Raw genomic sequence first — 14,326 nt, 5'->3', positions numbered from 1 at the left:
TGTGTAGAGTTTCTGTAGCCATACCTGCTGTGAGTTCGTGAGTACACTATCATGTCCAAAAGATGGTATTTCACAGTTTTTCTCCCAGAATAGGGCTTTTCTATCATTTATAATGTGTGTAATAGAGAAGCTCCAGTCTCTTTATATCTTTAAACTTTGTCCTTGAATGGCAGGTGTGCACTGGGGCTATGAAGAAACTAAAACTTTTCTTGATATCCTTCGTGAGACTCGGTTTTATGAAGCACTTCAAGCCTGTCACCGGAAGAGCAAATTGTATGGAGTTGTGGCTGAACAGCTTCGAGAGTGTGGCTTTCTCCGGACACCAGAACAATGCCGGACCAAGTTCAAAAGCCTTCAGAAGAGTTACCGAAAAGTGAAGAATGGCCATGTACTGGAGTCCTGTGCATTTTACAAGGAGATGGATGCCCTCGTTAACTACCGAACGTCTGCCCTTTCCACCAACACCTCAGAAGAAATCCCACCACTCTCAAGGCAAGAAAGAGGACACATTGAGGTTGAACCCCAGGAGCCTACAATCTGGGAACCTGAAGAGACCTCCCAGGAAGCAGTGTTAGAAGATTCTAGTAGTGAGAGAATGAGTGAGGAGGAAATTATAGAAGAGCCAGAGTTCCAAGAACCTACAGACTTACCTCAAAGCCTAACAGGTAAGGGTCATAGGGGCTTTTGGTCAAAGTGGGGAGAAAATGTGACTTCTTGTAAAACCAGTACACCTGGCACATGGCTCGTGCGTGTTGATTCACTCAGATATTTGGATGCCGTTTGCTGTTAGAGAAATGGGAAGTAGAACTGAGTAAAGTGGGTCCTGTTCTTGTGGTCCTTCCCTTCCACGCTACTTATATTCTGTTGATTCAGGTTTGGGGACTTTAGCATTAGTTTCTGTCTTGGTGGTCAGGCAGTGTTTTGTTTCTAGAAATACTTTAAAGAAGAATGTGAGATTCTACCCTTAAAAAATAAAAAAAAACTTGGAGGAGGAAGGTCAGTAAGCTCAAATCAGAAGCATTTCACTGCTGTGTAGTGTGCATGAGGAAAAGGATGGGCAGGAACAAGATGAGAAGCTTTGTCCTGGCCCTGAGCTCAGCAGCCTGCTCTTGCCCATTGGCTGTCCTCACTGGCATCTAACTGCCAGCTCAAGCATTAAATGTAGTAAAACCCCACAACTGCCCTTTAAAGCTCATTTTCCAGCCTCCTCACTCAGCATTTACATCCAGGCAGATGACATTACTTGCTAAGTAGACTGTTAATTCTGCCTACCCCTGTTTTCATTGTCATAGATAGCCATTATTCTATTCCATCTTTCTCGGTTTCTTGCCTAAACTATAAAAGTCTCAAACCCTAATTTTAACCGTACTTTTTAAGGGGGGGGGATCCCAAGAGAGAGAGAAAGGTCCCAACTGTAGCCTAAATTGGTCTGGAACTTATGATCCTCTTGCCCCTAATTCTTGATTTCTGGGATTGCAGGCATGCCCCATCCTGCCCTGCTTCTCATCCATGTTTTGATTGAGCCATCTTTAATCTGAGCTCATCCTATCATTCAAGGCATATGTGCTAGTATTTTCTCTCTCTATGCTTTCCTGAAACAAAACTTCTTGCTGTGTTCTACATGCTCCATAAGCTTTCTCATATCTAAGTCACGGTTCATGATCTCTCCCCAACCACCCACACCTTGAACGTATTAGACTCTACACATCTGTGTATCCAAATTCTTTCAGCTCCCACACTTTTATCTTCTGGCACCAAACACTTTGATGTAGAAGGAGCGGCGGGCCTGCTTTTCATCCTGCCCAGCTCCCGCATGGCTAGCTTAGCCCCCAAAATAACAACTCACAAATTGTATTCATTTAAACACTGCTTGGCCTATTTCTATTAATGTGTGTAGCACCATGAGGTGGTGACTTATCAGGAAGATTCTAGCCTACGTCCATCTTGGGTCAGAGCTTCATCACGTCTGCCCTGGAGAGGAGCAGCATGGCGTCTGCCTAACTTCCTCTCTTCCCAGCATTCTGTTCTGTTTACTCCACCCACCTATGTTCTAACCTATCAGGCCAAGCAGTTTCTTTATTAATTAACCAATGAAATCAACAGATTGATATATGACACTCCCACATCATTTCCCCTTTTTCTGTTTAAACAAAAAAAAGAAGGCTTTAACTTTAACATAGCAAAATTACATATAACAAAACAGTTATCAAGTAAGAATTACAGATACAATATTTATATCTATTTTATCTTTTACCATAACAAAGGAAAACTATAACTAACCGTTCTTCAACTCCATCAAAGACTCCAGACAGATATAATATTACTTAAGTAAATAGGACGTAAGAAACTTCCAAAACTCTGGAAGTGACAGAGACATCTCGATCTCGCTGCCTGGACAGTCACCCAAAGTTCTTTTGTACTGCTGGGGCATTCATCTTCGGCCTTCAGGCCCACAGTTTCCAGCAGGCATTTCCATGAAGCAGGAAATTTCAAAGGCAGTTTAGTCACTATCTGCTGTGTCCTGCAGAATGTCTCGCAGACTCTTTCATGAAGCAGGAACCCCGAAAGATCATCTCACATGTAGGCAAGTTCAGCAGTCCTCTCTCTGAGGGTTCTCTGTGTCCAGTTTACGCAACAGTTCAGGCAAGAGCAGTTTCTTGCCCAAATGGCTATCAAACTCCATAAGGAGCCTCTTCGATGCCCATCTTTTTCTTGAAGTAGATTGGTGCTGCCACTAGCAGAGTGTCTCATTGTCATGAAAAGTCCTAAGTTATTAAAACATTAAATGTCCTATTCTGTAGTCTTTGAAAGATATGAAGAATGTCTATCAAAAATATATCTATGTACATCTAGAAAACCTAACATGACTACAAACTTGACTATTATAGATGACTATCCATTAACAACCTATATACATTACATTTTTAAATGAACTACACAATCACAATACCTGAATTAGTTGTAGAAGCTCATTAAGAGGAGCTAATGTCCAGCCAGTTACAGCAGAGCAAGGACTTCGTACATATGCTGTCTGGTGATATTTATATGAGAAATCATAAAGAGTAAATCGAGCCAGGTTTGTTGGCACACACTTTTAATACCAGTACTCGGGAGGCTAAAACAGGCAGATTTCTTGAGTTTGAGACCAATCTAGTCTACAGAATGAATTCCAGAACAACCAATGCCAGGGTTGAGAAACTCTGTCTCAAACAAGAATAAGTAAGTCCAATATCACTTCTTTCTTTAAATGTTATTTATTTATTTTTGTTTTGGTTTTTTTTTCCCTCGTGTACCACATGTACATGCCTGGTAACCACAGAAGCTGGAAGAGGGTGTCCGACCCCTGGAACTAGAGTTACAGATAGTTGTGAGCCATAAACCCTATTCATCTGGAAAAGCAACCCAAGTCCTTAACTACTGCGTCATATCCCAAGTTCCAACTTCCTTTTTAATAACTGTGAAAAGAATACCGGTGAATATTATTTTTAGGTGACTTTCAGAATGTAATCAAATTACCAGTTACTGTCTGAGTCAACTAATAGGTTATAACTTCTCTAAATCCTAGAACAATATTGAATCCAATAATAAAACCTCAAAAAGAGTACTAATCAAAAGTAACATTACTGTAGCTTTTTATATAAGTTAATGAACTGACTGTTGACTGCCTTCTCTTCCTCACCCATGCCAAAGCTAGTCCTCTAACCAGCAATTTCACTTGAATATGAGAAGAGAAGTCAGTTGATACCTACAATTAAGAACAAGATGTTATAGTATGTACTTAATCACAAAGATTTGGGGGATCAAAGCTAGATTGATTTAGCCCAAGATAGCTTGTGAAATAATTATGAAAGACAATAATATGTATTTTATAATTTGCATCAAAGTGTCTGGATAGAGACCTGGAAATGTATGGGAATAGAGATGACACTGGATTAGCCATAAGTAATAAATCATTGCTAAAGGTAAGTAAATAGTTCATGGGAGTTCTTTATACACATTACACTGTTCATTCTTCTGTGTGTATGAATTTCCCATAATTAAAAGTTAATAACAAAAATACAGTTAACTAGAGACCAGGATGTTGCTAGAACCAAACTATGTCATTACAAAGCTTCTGGCTCTTCACTATGTCATGCTTCCCATAAAATCCACAGAGAAGTGGAATCTAAGATGTACTTTATAGTGAATGGGGTGTAATGAAAATTTAGCTTTGGAAGTATTATAAAGGAGTATTTGTATTATTGTGGTCCATGAGGTAACCAGAAAAACAAGCTACAAGATCATATGGGGAAAATAGTACCCTAGGCTAGAACCTGACTAGCTATTGAAGAATTAGAAATATCGTGAGGAATTTGGAGTTGTCCATTAGAAAATATTCAAATAAGGTATAGTGTAATATTTTAGTGTAGATGTGAAAGAAGGAAAATAGAATGGTTTACAACTTCAGAGAGATAGACCAAGTTGTTGCTGAGTTAATAAGGATAAGATGAGGAATGGTACCTTGAATAGCAATTCAGTTCAAAACAGTTCTGAGAACCAACATGGTAGCAAATGTCATTGGCCTTTTTATAGAACTGAAAGAGGCTTGTATCAGTAAGTCACAGTGTGTAGCCATAAACATTAGAGGATCTTGGACAATGAGGGCTGCTGAGAAGCCAAGGACAATGGCACTGGGTCTTGATCCTACTTCATGTTCTGGCTTTGTGGGGGCCTAGCTAGTTTGGATGATCACCTTCCTAGACCAGGATGGAGGGGGGAGGACTTTGGACTTTCCACAGGGCAGGAAACCCTGACTGATCTTCAGACTGGAGAGGGAGGGGGAGAGGAATGGGAGGAGAGGGAGGGAAATGGGAGGCTGGGAGGAGGCGGAAATTTTTTTTCTTCAATAAAAAAAAATTAAAAAAAAACATTAGAGGATCATAATCATTGTAGGCATGATTAATTATTAAATTATTTTTGTTAATGTTGGAGTTTTGTGAAATTTTACTGTCTTTTCCTTTTCCAGATTTTGAAACTGGAAGTAGTATTAAGGAGGATCCAACACAGGTAATATTTAAGAACAAAGAGCCCCACGGAGCATTAATAGAAAAGTCTAAAAGATTTGTTTTAAATACCAACCCCAGTAGATATTGTAAAAGGGAATACATCTCAGGAAGACAATGGGAAAACCTTCAAGGAATTAGACAGGGAAAACTGATGTCTCAACCTAGAGATATAGGGAAGGCTACTGTGCATCAGAGGCCTTTTGTGGGAAGGAGACCATACAGACTTCTCAAATATGGAGAAAATTTTGGAAGGAGTGCTCGTCTTCTGTGCAGAATGACCCACCAGAAGGAAAACCCTCATAAGTGTGGTGTCTGTGGGAAGTGCTTTGGTAGAAGCAGGAGCCTAATCAGACACCAAAGAATCCACACGGGGGAAAGGCCTTTCAAATGTCTTGACTGTGGGAAAAGCTTTAATGACTCCTCAAATTTTGGAGCCCACCAGAGAATCCACACTGGAGAGAAGCCGTACAGATGCGGGGAGTGTGGGAAAAGCTTCAGTCAGAGCTCAAGTCTTATCATCCATCAGAGAACGCACACTGGAGAGAAGCCCTATCAGTGTGGAGAGTGTGGGAAGAGCTTCACCAACAGTTCTCACTTCAGTGCCCACCGCAGAGTCCATGCTGGAGAGAATCCCTACAAATGTGGGGACTGTGAGAAGAGCTTCAATAACTGCACAAGATTCCGAGAACACCGGAGAATCCATGCTGGAGAGAAGCCTTATACATGTGCCCAGTGTGGCAAACATTTCAGTAAAGGCTCTTTCCTCACCAAACACCGGGAAGTCCACATGAGAGAAAAACTACTGCCATACTCTCCCTCTGGGTACTCACCAGAGAACCTGCTCAGGGGGAAGAGTGATGAATTCAGGAAGACCTTTTGACAATGAGCTCCTTTTTCCACACGCCCCATTAGCCATCTTACCCTACTCCTCCCATTCTTTGAAGCAGTCTTTACTTAGCTATAAATTGCAGTTCCCAAGACAGGCCTGAGAATATAAGTAAGCTAAATTATTTCATCTACCCTCACCTCATGTTCTAACATGCTCAGATTGCCTCTCTCCTATGAGTCTTGACTTTCAGTAAGGTGAGAGAATAAGTTTTGGTTTTTGTTTTTGGTTTTTTTTTTGAGTTGAGAATAAAATTCCCATAAGAATGTTGAGGCTAATGCTATTGTCCAGCAACTTTCAAAACTCTTGCACGTGGGTGAGAGTTCTTTTCAAATATATGAATGGTGAAACATTTTATAGTGTTATCACCCATATGAGATTTTAGCAGCAACTTGACAATGGATTTTTATATCTGGGTAGAACTTTTAGGAGTTTGATTAAAACTGTATCAGATCAATATTGGTTTTGAGGGCATAAAACAAGAGTGAAAGTTTTATAGCGTCCTTCAGAAGTCTGCATTAGAAAGTTGATCCTAATTCCCTGTGTCGCTGCTGAAGTCATGTTGCTAATACCTTGTCCCCCACCAAGAAAAGCACTTACCCACCCTTCATCTCCCTCTCTGTTCCTGAAGACTTAACTCCAGTGGCTGCTGCTTCTCCGGGGACCAGTAATCTTTCATTGTTCATCACAAGTCTATACTTACCTCTTAATTGTTCTAGGTGCTCTAGCCTGACCTTTTTAGACTACCTTGACCCACTCAGATGGGAGGGGATGTATGGTAGTGCTGTCTCATTAAGAGAAAATCAGACTTCTGAGTCTAGTTCTACCCTATCAGTTCTCTGACTCTTAACCTATAAGAAGACCTATTGATACGCTAGCATATTTTAAACTGCCTAGCTCTACATTTTAGTGTCATATAATAGTATTTCTGAAAGTTTAAGATTGTAAGAAAGAAGGATGTGAGACCTGAAATATTTAATGGACTATTTAGGCCTGCTTTAAATCAAAGAGCTACTACCTCAGTCCAGACTACATTTCCAGGGTTGACATCACACGTACTAGCCTCTGGTTCTGAAGCTTCTAGTTCCTGTTATTAGGATCATAAACCTGACTAGAGAGTCCTAAATCATTCCACAGCTCTGTGGTTCGCTCAGTGAAGGTAGAGCTGTTTATAAAGTTCCACTCCAGAGAATCACCTTATTTTCCCCATTTCCCTCCTCATCTGGGGGAAATGTCTTTGATAACCCCTGGCATTAATCAGCTAAATATTGCCAGAAAGTTTCTGGTGGGTAAATAGTTAACTCATAGAATTACAGATGAAATTCAAGAATTTGATCTTCCCAAACTAGTTACTTGAAGATGAGGCCTGTGGCATTCATACCTTTAATACATAGGTAACCCAGTGTAGCTTTGCTTTGGGGAGGAAGAAGTCCCAAGTATAGTAGAAGGAGAACCATAGTCAGGGCTCTTGCTAGGTTGTGCTCCTGTCAGATGCTCTCTTGTTTGATAACATCTAGAGGTGATATTTGTGTGCATATATTTGAATCTTTTGAGACCCATTCAGCAAAGTATCAAAGAGGGTAGACACTAGAAAGAAAAGCACTTTATGGTGCCAACATAGGATGTAGCCTGTTGGAAGGCAAGTGACTCAGGTAAATGCTGGTAACTGTTTGTGATGTGTGTTTGTTGGAAATGTTATAATTGTTGACACCTCAGTAGCTTATTTCCTGTGTATTGTCTGAATTAGAGATTTCTAATGGTACATGCAGCTTCATGTTTGTGCTCTGCCTAGACCAGTAAGATTGTGTGGTGCCAGTAGGCTTGTGCTTATAATTGTGTAGATGTTCTGGAATTCCAGCTCTAGAAAAGATGCACATTAGTATAAATTGCCACTTAGTAACATATACACAGGATTGATACTTATGTGGAAGCATGATTCAAAAAGTAGATGGCTTGTTCACCAATACTTATGTACTGTTATATAGAAGACCATGTTGTAACCTCAGAGAGGCATACAAAATGATGGGGACCATGTGGCTGTCCTCCAGCAAGGAAGTGTTACGGCAAAAAATAATCTAGTTAAGTCCTTGGTAATGTGGATGGTCAGTCACCCCATCTGGACCTTTAGTAAATTGCAAATAGAAAACCAGTTTGAGCACCACTTTTTGATACATTTTCCCAGCAACAGGAAAGATCCAGGGCCTGTTCTGTCTCCACCATGACAAAGTTATTGTCTCCTGTGTCTAAGATACAGCTAGGTAGGTTTGTGTTCTCCTACCTGTAACCCTAATCTTAAACAATCTGTTAGGATGTGTGTTAACCTTGTGGTCCTTTTCTCGGTTCTTAAGAAACAGATCTTTCTACCATCTTAGACCAAGGTGCTTGTGTGTTTCTCTTGTGTCAGCCTTTCTCTTTTGCATGAAAGTTAGGATGAGTGATCACATCCTGAGTAATACATCTTTATCACAACTCTGTAATGATCCATAGATCTCAATACCAAGGACTTCAAGGAAGAAAACAGGTCTTTTTTTTAAATCTTAGAAACACTGTGATTTTTATAACTTGCTGCTTCGTTGCTCTGGATGCTGGAAATCTCGACAGAACAGTTCACCTCAGCCAACTACCTACACCTATTTATTTTACTCCGTCATATTTTTTGGGAGCTTGTCTCAAGTCCTATTTTTGAACAATGGTATATGTATAAACAGATTCTTTATTTTCTGGCAAAGACATTTTAGAAACTGTGTTTGTGTTTCCTGCCTAGGCTTTCATTAATTTCCACAAATACCTTGCTAATTCTTACTGATGATTATGTTACATTTTCAGCCTAATTCTTTCACCTGGAAAGAAACATATTTTTTTAAAGAAGAAAACTCATGCATTAAATAGATCAGGGCTTCCTGCCACCAAGGAATGTGTATTAGATCAGAAGCCAAAAGAAGTTTGGTATTGTTACTACTTCCTGAATTTAGTTGGATAAATCACAACTTCTCTTTCTGAGTAGTTAACTGCCAAAATTTCAGGAGTGCACATGTTCATGAAGCCATGGAACATCATAGAAATGAAATGAAAGAAATAGAAAGGCCAGATTCATACCCACTGTATGCCACCTCTGGGCCACATTGAGTCCATCTCCTGGTTTAAGAAGATGATAGCAATGCCAGCCCAGCTTGCTTTGTAAGGAGGAAGGACAAGCCACTTGTGTTCAGTAACAGGAAAACTTCCCTCTCCCTATCACCCTGCAAGGCAAAGATGGATCAGTAGATTGGAGAAAGTATTTTGTGAGTTCTGGCGCTCAGTGACAGACAAGATACATAGATTAGGGAAACCCCTGTTAAAGGAGCAGCTCAGTGATTCTTGTGGTCCAAAGCCTCCATCTCCACCTGAATTCATTCGAGGAGCAAGTGTAAATGGACATCTGTCTTCGTTCTGTATTAATGTTTACTTAGATGTCTTCTTGAGAGCTTGTATGTGGAATGTCTAAAATAAATGACTATCTTTGGTTTGCTATAATGTGAAGGATGTCTTTATTTATAAAAATGAATATTTAAGAAGTTCAAGGCCAATCCTTAACTAGTAAAAAGAACTTGAGTTCCATGCCAGCTCACAGCTGCCCTCCATAGCCAGCAGGAAGGGACATGTGAATTCGTATACAGCAGTCCTCCAGCTGCCATTGCCGTTATCCCAAACAATAGTTTGCTTTAAAAAAAAATAGTTTGCTTTACTCCCACGGTAAAACTGATGTTGGACAGACATACTACATGTGCTCCTACAAGAGTCGCATGCCAGATTAACTGGAAGAGATCCTAGCTGTTTCCCTAAAGCTACAGTTGTAGAAAATGAAGACTTATTCTCTTAGTGTCTCCCGCTGGGCCTGAGGGGTAGAATGTAAAACAGATGGGAGAAGAGCAACAGTATGTGGGAGGGTCTTCCAGATAAAGGCCCCAAAAATAACAAAGCCTGAGTGCTTGTCTACCACCCAGGAGAAACAGGGTACTGATTCAGCAACATCACTAGGCTGGGAGAGCCACGGGGAGACACATGGTTTTGACAAGATCTGTGTAGAAATCTCTCAGCCCCAATTCCTTATCTCTCATCTTAGTGAGGGGAGCATCTTTCACATAGGTAAATCTTTCACTCCTCTTCTGGAAGAATTGTCAGAACACTCCCTCTTTTGCTAAGCTATTTCCCAAGTGCTTTTATCCCAAAACATCCTATGCGAAAAAAAGGATGCTTTTCCTTTTTTGGTGGACAAGTCTGTCATTCTTTATAGTATTGCGCTTTTTTTTTAATTTGGAGAATGGAAGACAGGGTCTATGTAGCCCAGGTTTGCCTCGAACACAGATGAATGCTACCAAACCTTTCACAGTCTTGATCTTGACCACTGCTTTGATAGAAGAGTTTTGTGGTTTCCATTAGCCCTTCTCACCATAACAATCATGATCAATGTAGAAGGTCAGCTCCTTTGTGCATGTATATTCTCAGTTATACAACCAGAAACCATAGGAAGAATGACACAGTAAGATGGCTCAGTCCAACCACTAAATACAGAGTAGATTCAAAGTGAAGGGTTTTTATCACTCATCACATGGATTTTTTTTTTGAGACAGGGTTTCTTTGCATAGCCCTGGCTGTCCTGGAACTCGCTCTCTAGACCATGTTGGCCTCAAATTCGCTGAGATCCAGCTGCCTCTGCCTCCCAAGTGCTGGGATTAAAGGTGTGCACTGCCACTACCACCCGACTCACACGGATTTTATAACCTGCTGCTTTGTGCTACAAACTTCAATACTATCCAAAGACTTCAAGACTTTTGATTGCTGGGTCACTACAGAGTGCCAGTGTCTAGATGTGTCTCTGTAGTAAGTGGCCAAAAAGTGTAGCTCAGTATGGCAGTTCTTGTGACCTTCCCTTTCATTACAGAGCTTGAGTATAGCAACTGAATACAAGATTTCAAGTGTCTAAGAGTGGTGCATTCTGAGACCCTTCTATAGAGAAAACACTAAACCACATAATGTGAAATTAAAAAGATGAATTCATATCCGTGCTGGGATTATAGTTAAGAAGACAAAATGGAAACTGGATTGTGAAACTCAATTGTAAATTTAAAGTGCGAAGTTATAATATGTCTTTCTGTTCCCATTTTAATGGAGGACAAATGGACAAGATCCAAGGCAGAAGACATAATAGTCCCTTACTCTGAAACAGAAATTAGACCCTGAAGTCAAACATAGTTCATCTTAGCAAACTGATCTGTCCACATACTGTGACCTTGAGTAGCTCCAAAGTCCCCTAATGCTGCTGGGAGAGGAGAATAAGAGCGCCTGCCCGCATTTGTTTCCTGGGGCTGCTATAAAATATTTCCACAGACATTGGAACTGTTTTTTTTTTTTTTTTTGGATTTTCGAGACAGGGTTTCTCCGTAGCTTTTTGGTTCCTGTCCTGGAACTAGCTCTTGTAGACCAGGCTGGCCTCGAACTCACAGAGATCTGCCTGCCTCTGCCTCCCGAGTGCTGGGGTTAAAGGTGTGCGCCACCACCGCCCAGTCAACATTGGAACTTAAAATGACAGATTTATTCTTCCACAGTTCTAGACGCCAAGAGACATAAAGTTGAGGTATCCGCAAGGATCTGTCCCCTCCAAATAAGATCATATTCTGAGGGTCCAGGTAGACAGGAACCCTGCCAGCCTCAGAAGCCCTGTTAATTTCCAGCCCTTTTCCTGAAGATGCTGATGATGGCCACTCAGAATTTTGGTGCTTTACAGATAGAGAGATAGATACGGAGATTTTTGTGCATAAGTGTGGACTTTGTACTTACCAATGTAATGGAGACTTTCCTCCACTTTTACCCTGGGGGCTTTGTTTAACCTATAGAATTGGGGGGAATTTTTGTTGTATTTGAAATGGTCTTTCCCTGGAGCTTCTCCATAGTATCAAAATGCTTTTCTTTCATAAATGACCCATGATTTAAAAAAAAAATTCCTTTTTGTTGAAAACTTTTTTCAATATATCCTGACCATGCTCTTCCTCCCCCTCAACTCTCTCAGGTCCTATCCACCCACCCAACTCCATGCCCTTTCTTTCTCTCTTTATTTCCAAAACAAACAAAAACTCACACAGGAAAAAAACACTAAATCAGAAACCATAACATATGAGCAAAAGATCAAGAACACAAAAAATACACAAACAAAGCAATATGAAACCAAATGTCTACAAAATTACCACTGAGTTAGTTTTGTGTTGGCCATCTAATGCTTGGCATGAAGCCTGCCCTGAAGTATGGTTAAAATACCCAGTGAGATTCCTTTGGAGAAAACTAATTTTAACTTTGCAAGCTAGTGTCAGTTGCAGATAGCTTCTCTTTTAGGGATGGGAGGATCCCATGTCCACTTCCCCACTTTAACACTGGGACCCCATCCAGCTTGAAACTACAGGCACTATGTATGGTGGGTACAGTCTCTGTGCAGTCATGTGTACATCAGTCCTGTTGTGTCTGGAGGGCACTGTTTCCTTAGAGTCCTCCATCCCCATTGGCTCTTAAAAATGTTGCTAACTCAAACAAATAAAAATAAAATGTTGCTAACTTCTTCTACATAGATTCCTGTGCCCTGAAGTGAGGGGTTTGATGAAGACATGCCATTTAGAACTGAGTTTTCCAAAATCTCTGACTCTCTGCACACTGTCCAGTTGTAAGTCTCTTTGTTGGTTCCCATCTACACTACAAGAGGAAGCTTCTCCGATGATGAACAAGGCCCTGACCCATGAAGACAGCAAAACATCATTAGAAGCCATGTTATTGCTAAATTCCTTAAGCAAAACAAAATCATTGGTTTTCACCTAGGCCACTGTCTGAGATAGTCTCAGGTTCTTGGCCACCTGAGCAGTGTCAGACATGGCTTCCACCTCATGGTTGGTTACTCCTACAACACTGTGCCACTAGTGCACCGGCATTCCGTGCAGGCAGGCCACTATTGTACATCTCAGGGTTTACAGCTGGGGTGATGGTTACCTCTCTCCTCTAGTACCTTCTAGTACTGTGAACACTAATACTAGAAGTGGGGGTGAAACCTCTAGTTAGACACTAGCTCGACTTCTCTGTGTTCAGTTAGCTATGTAAATGGTAGTTGGAATGAAAATGGCTTTCTTTCTTCCTTTCTTTCTTTCTCCCTTTCTTTCTCTCTTTCTTTCTTCCTTTCTTTCTTTCTTTCTTTCTTTCTTTCTTTCTTTCTTTCGGCAGCTTCTCTGTGTAGTCTTGGCTGTCCTGGAACTCCCTACTGGTCTCAAACTCACAGAGATCCTCCCAAGTGCTGGGATTAAAGGTGTGTGTCACCACTCCTGGTTTATTCATCATTTCTTAAAGTGTCACTCAGCCATTTGTGTTTTATCTTCTGAGAACTCTCTGCTTAGTCCTGTACCCCATTTTTATTTGTTTTCTTGATGTCCAGTCTTTGTAGTTCTATATATACTTAAGATACCAACCGTCTACTGGGTGTGTAATTGGTAAAGCTCTTTCCCATTCTGTGGCCTGCTACTTTGTCCAAATCAAGGTGTCTTTTGCCACACAGAAGCTTTTCAGTTTCATAAGATCCTTTTTATTGATTGTTGTTCTCAATGCCTGTGCTGTCCTTTCCTGTGTCCCTGAGCTCAGAATTATTCCCCCACTTTCTCTTCTGTCAGATTAAAGTATCTGGTTTATGTTGAGGTCTTTGGTCTATCTGGACTTGAGTTTTGTAGAATGATAAGTGTGGATCTACATGATTCTTCCACTTGCAGCCATCCAGTTTGACCATCATTTGTTGAAGCTGCTGTCTTTGCTCCAGTGTGTATTTTTAGCTTCTTTGCCAAAATTCAGGTGTTCATAGGTATGTGAACTGCGTCTGGATTTTCAGTTTGATTTCAGCTTTGCCCCATCCCCACCTCACCCCAGTGGAGTGCAATGGATGTGGGTTGGTCCATATCCAGAGAGCACTGGGCATTCATCAAGGCCCTGGGCTCTACCTTCAGTTTCAGCAGGGTCTTCTGGCTAGAGTCTAAGAAAAAAAAACATGGTGCTCCAGGCTGAGTGTACAGTGGGTCGGCCTGAGCGCAGATAGGCTCTGCGTGGGACCACACTTAAGTTACATTGGCTCTGGAAAACAGCCTCCATTGGGCTTAGCCAGACTCTGCAGCCCCACCAGGCTTTTATTTCCTCCCAATCCGTATCCATGTCTTCAATGAAAGAGTTGTCAACAAGACAGTGGGAAGGAAACACTTTTAATTTAATACGAAGTCACATTGGCAGCTGGGGAAGCCAGGAGGTCTTTGGGCTCCTGAAATCCCCTCTGTAACAGTGGGATCAAGGGGAAAGAGGGTAGGGAGAGCAGGAGGCTCAGTAGCAAAGTGCTCACCTAGTATGC

The 14,326-nt window shown here is 41.1% G+C and overlaps 1 protein-coding gene across 1 annotated transcript in view; it reads left to right on the top strand.

The window, feature by feature from the left end:
* The window catches only part of Zkscan2 (zinc finger with KRAB and SCAN domains 2), a 26,594-nt gene extending 17,154 nt beyond the window's left edge, over positions 1 to 9,440 (top strand). Inside the window, exons 6-7 of the mRNA XM_026781436.1 lie at positions 174 to 665; positions 5,006 to 9,440. Coding sequence (XP_026637237.1) covers positions 174 to 665; positions 5,006 to 5,925 — 1,412 coding nt within the window. The 3' untranslated portion in view covers positions 5,926 to 9,440. The remainder of the gene's footprint in view (positions 1 to 173; positions 666 to 5,005) is intronic.
* The last annotated feature ends 4,886 nt before the right edge of the window (positions 9,441 to 14,326 follow it).

The sequence above is a fragment of the Microtus ochrogaster genome, chromosome 8 (assembly GCF_000317375.1).
Source record: "Microtus ochrogaster isolate Prairie Vole_2 chromosome 8, MicOch1.0, whole genome shotgun sequence".
NCBI lineage: Eukaryota > Metazoa > Chordata > Mammalia > Rodentia > Cricetidae > Microtus > Microtus ochrogaster.
Note: the sequence above shows the minus strand (reverse complement) of the source record. Positions and strands in the feature narration are given on the sequence as shown.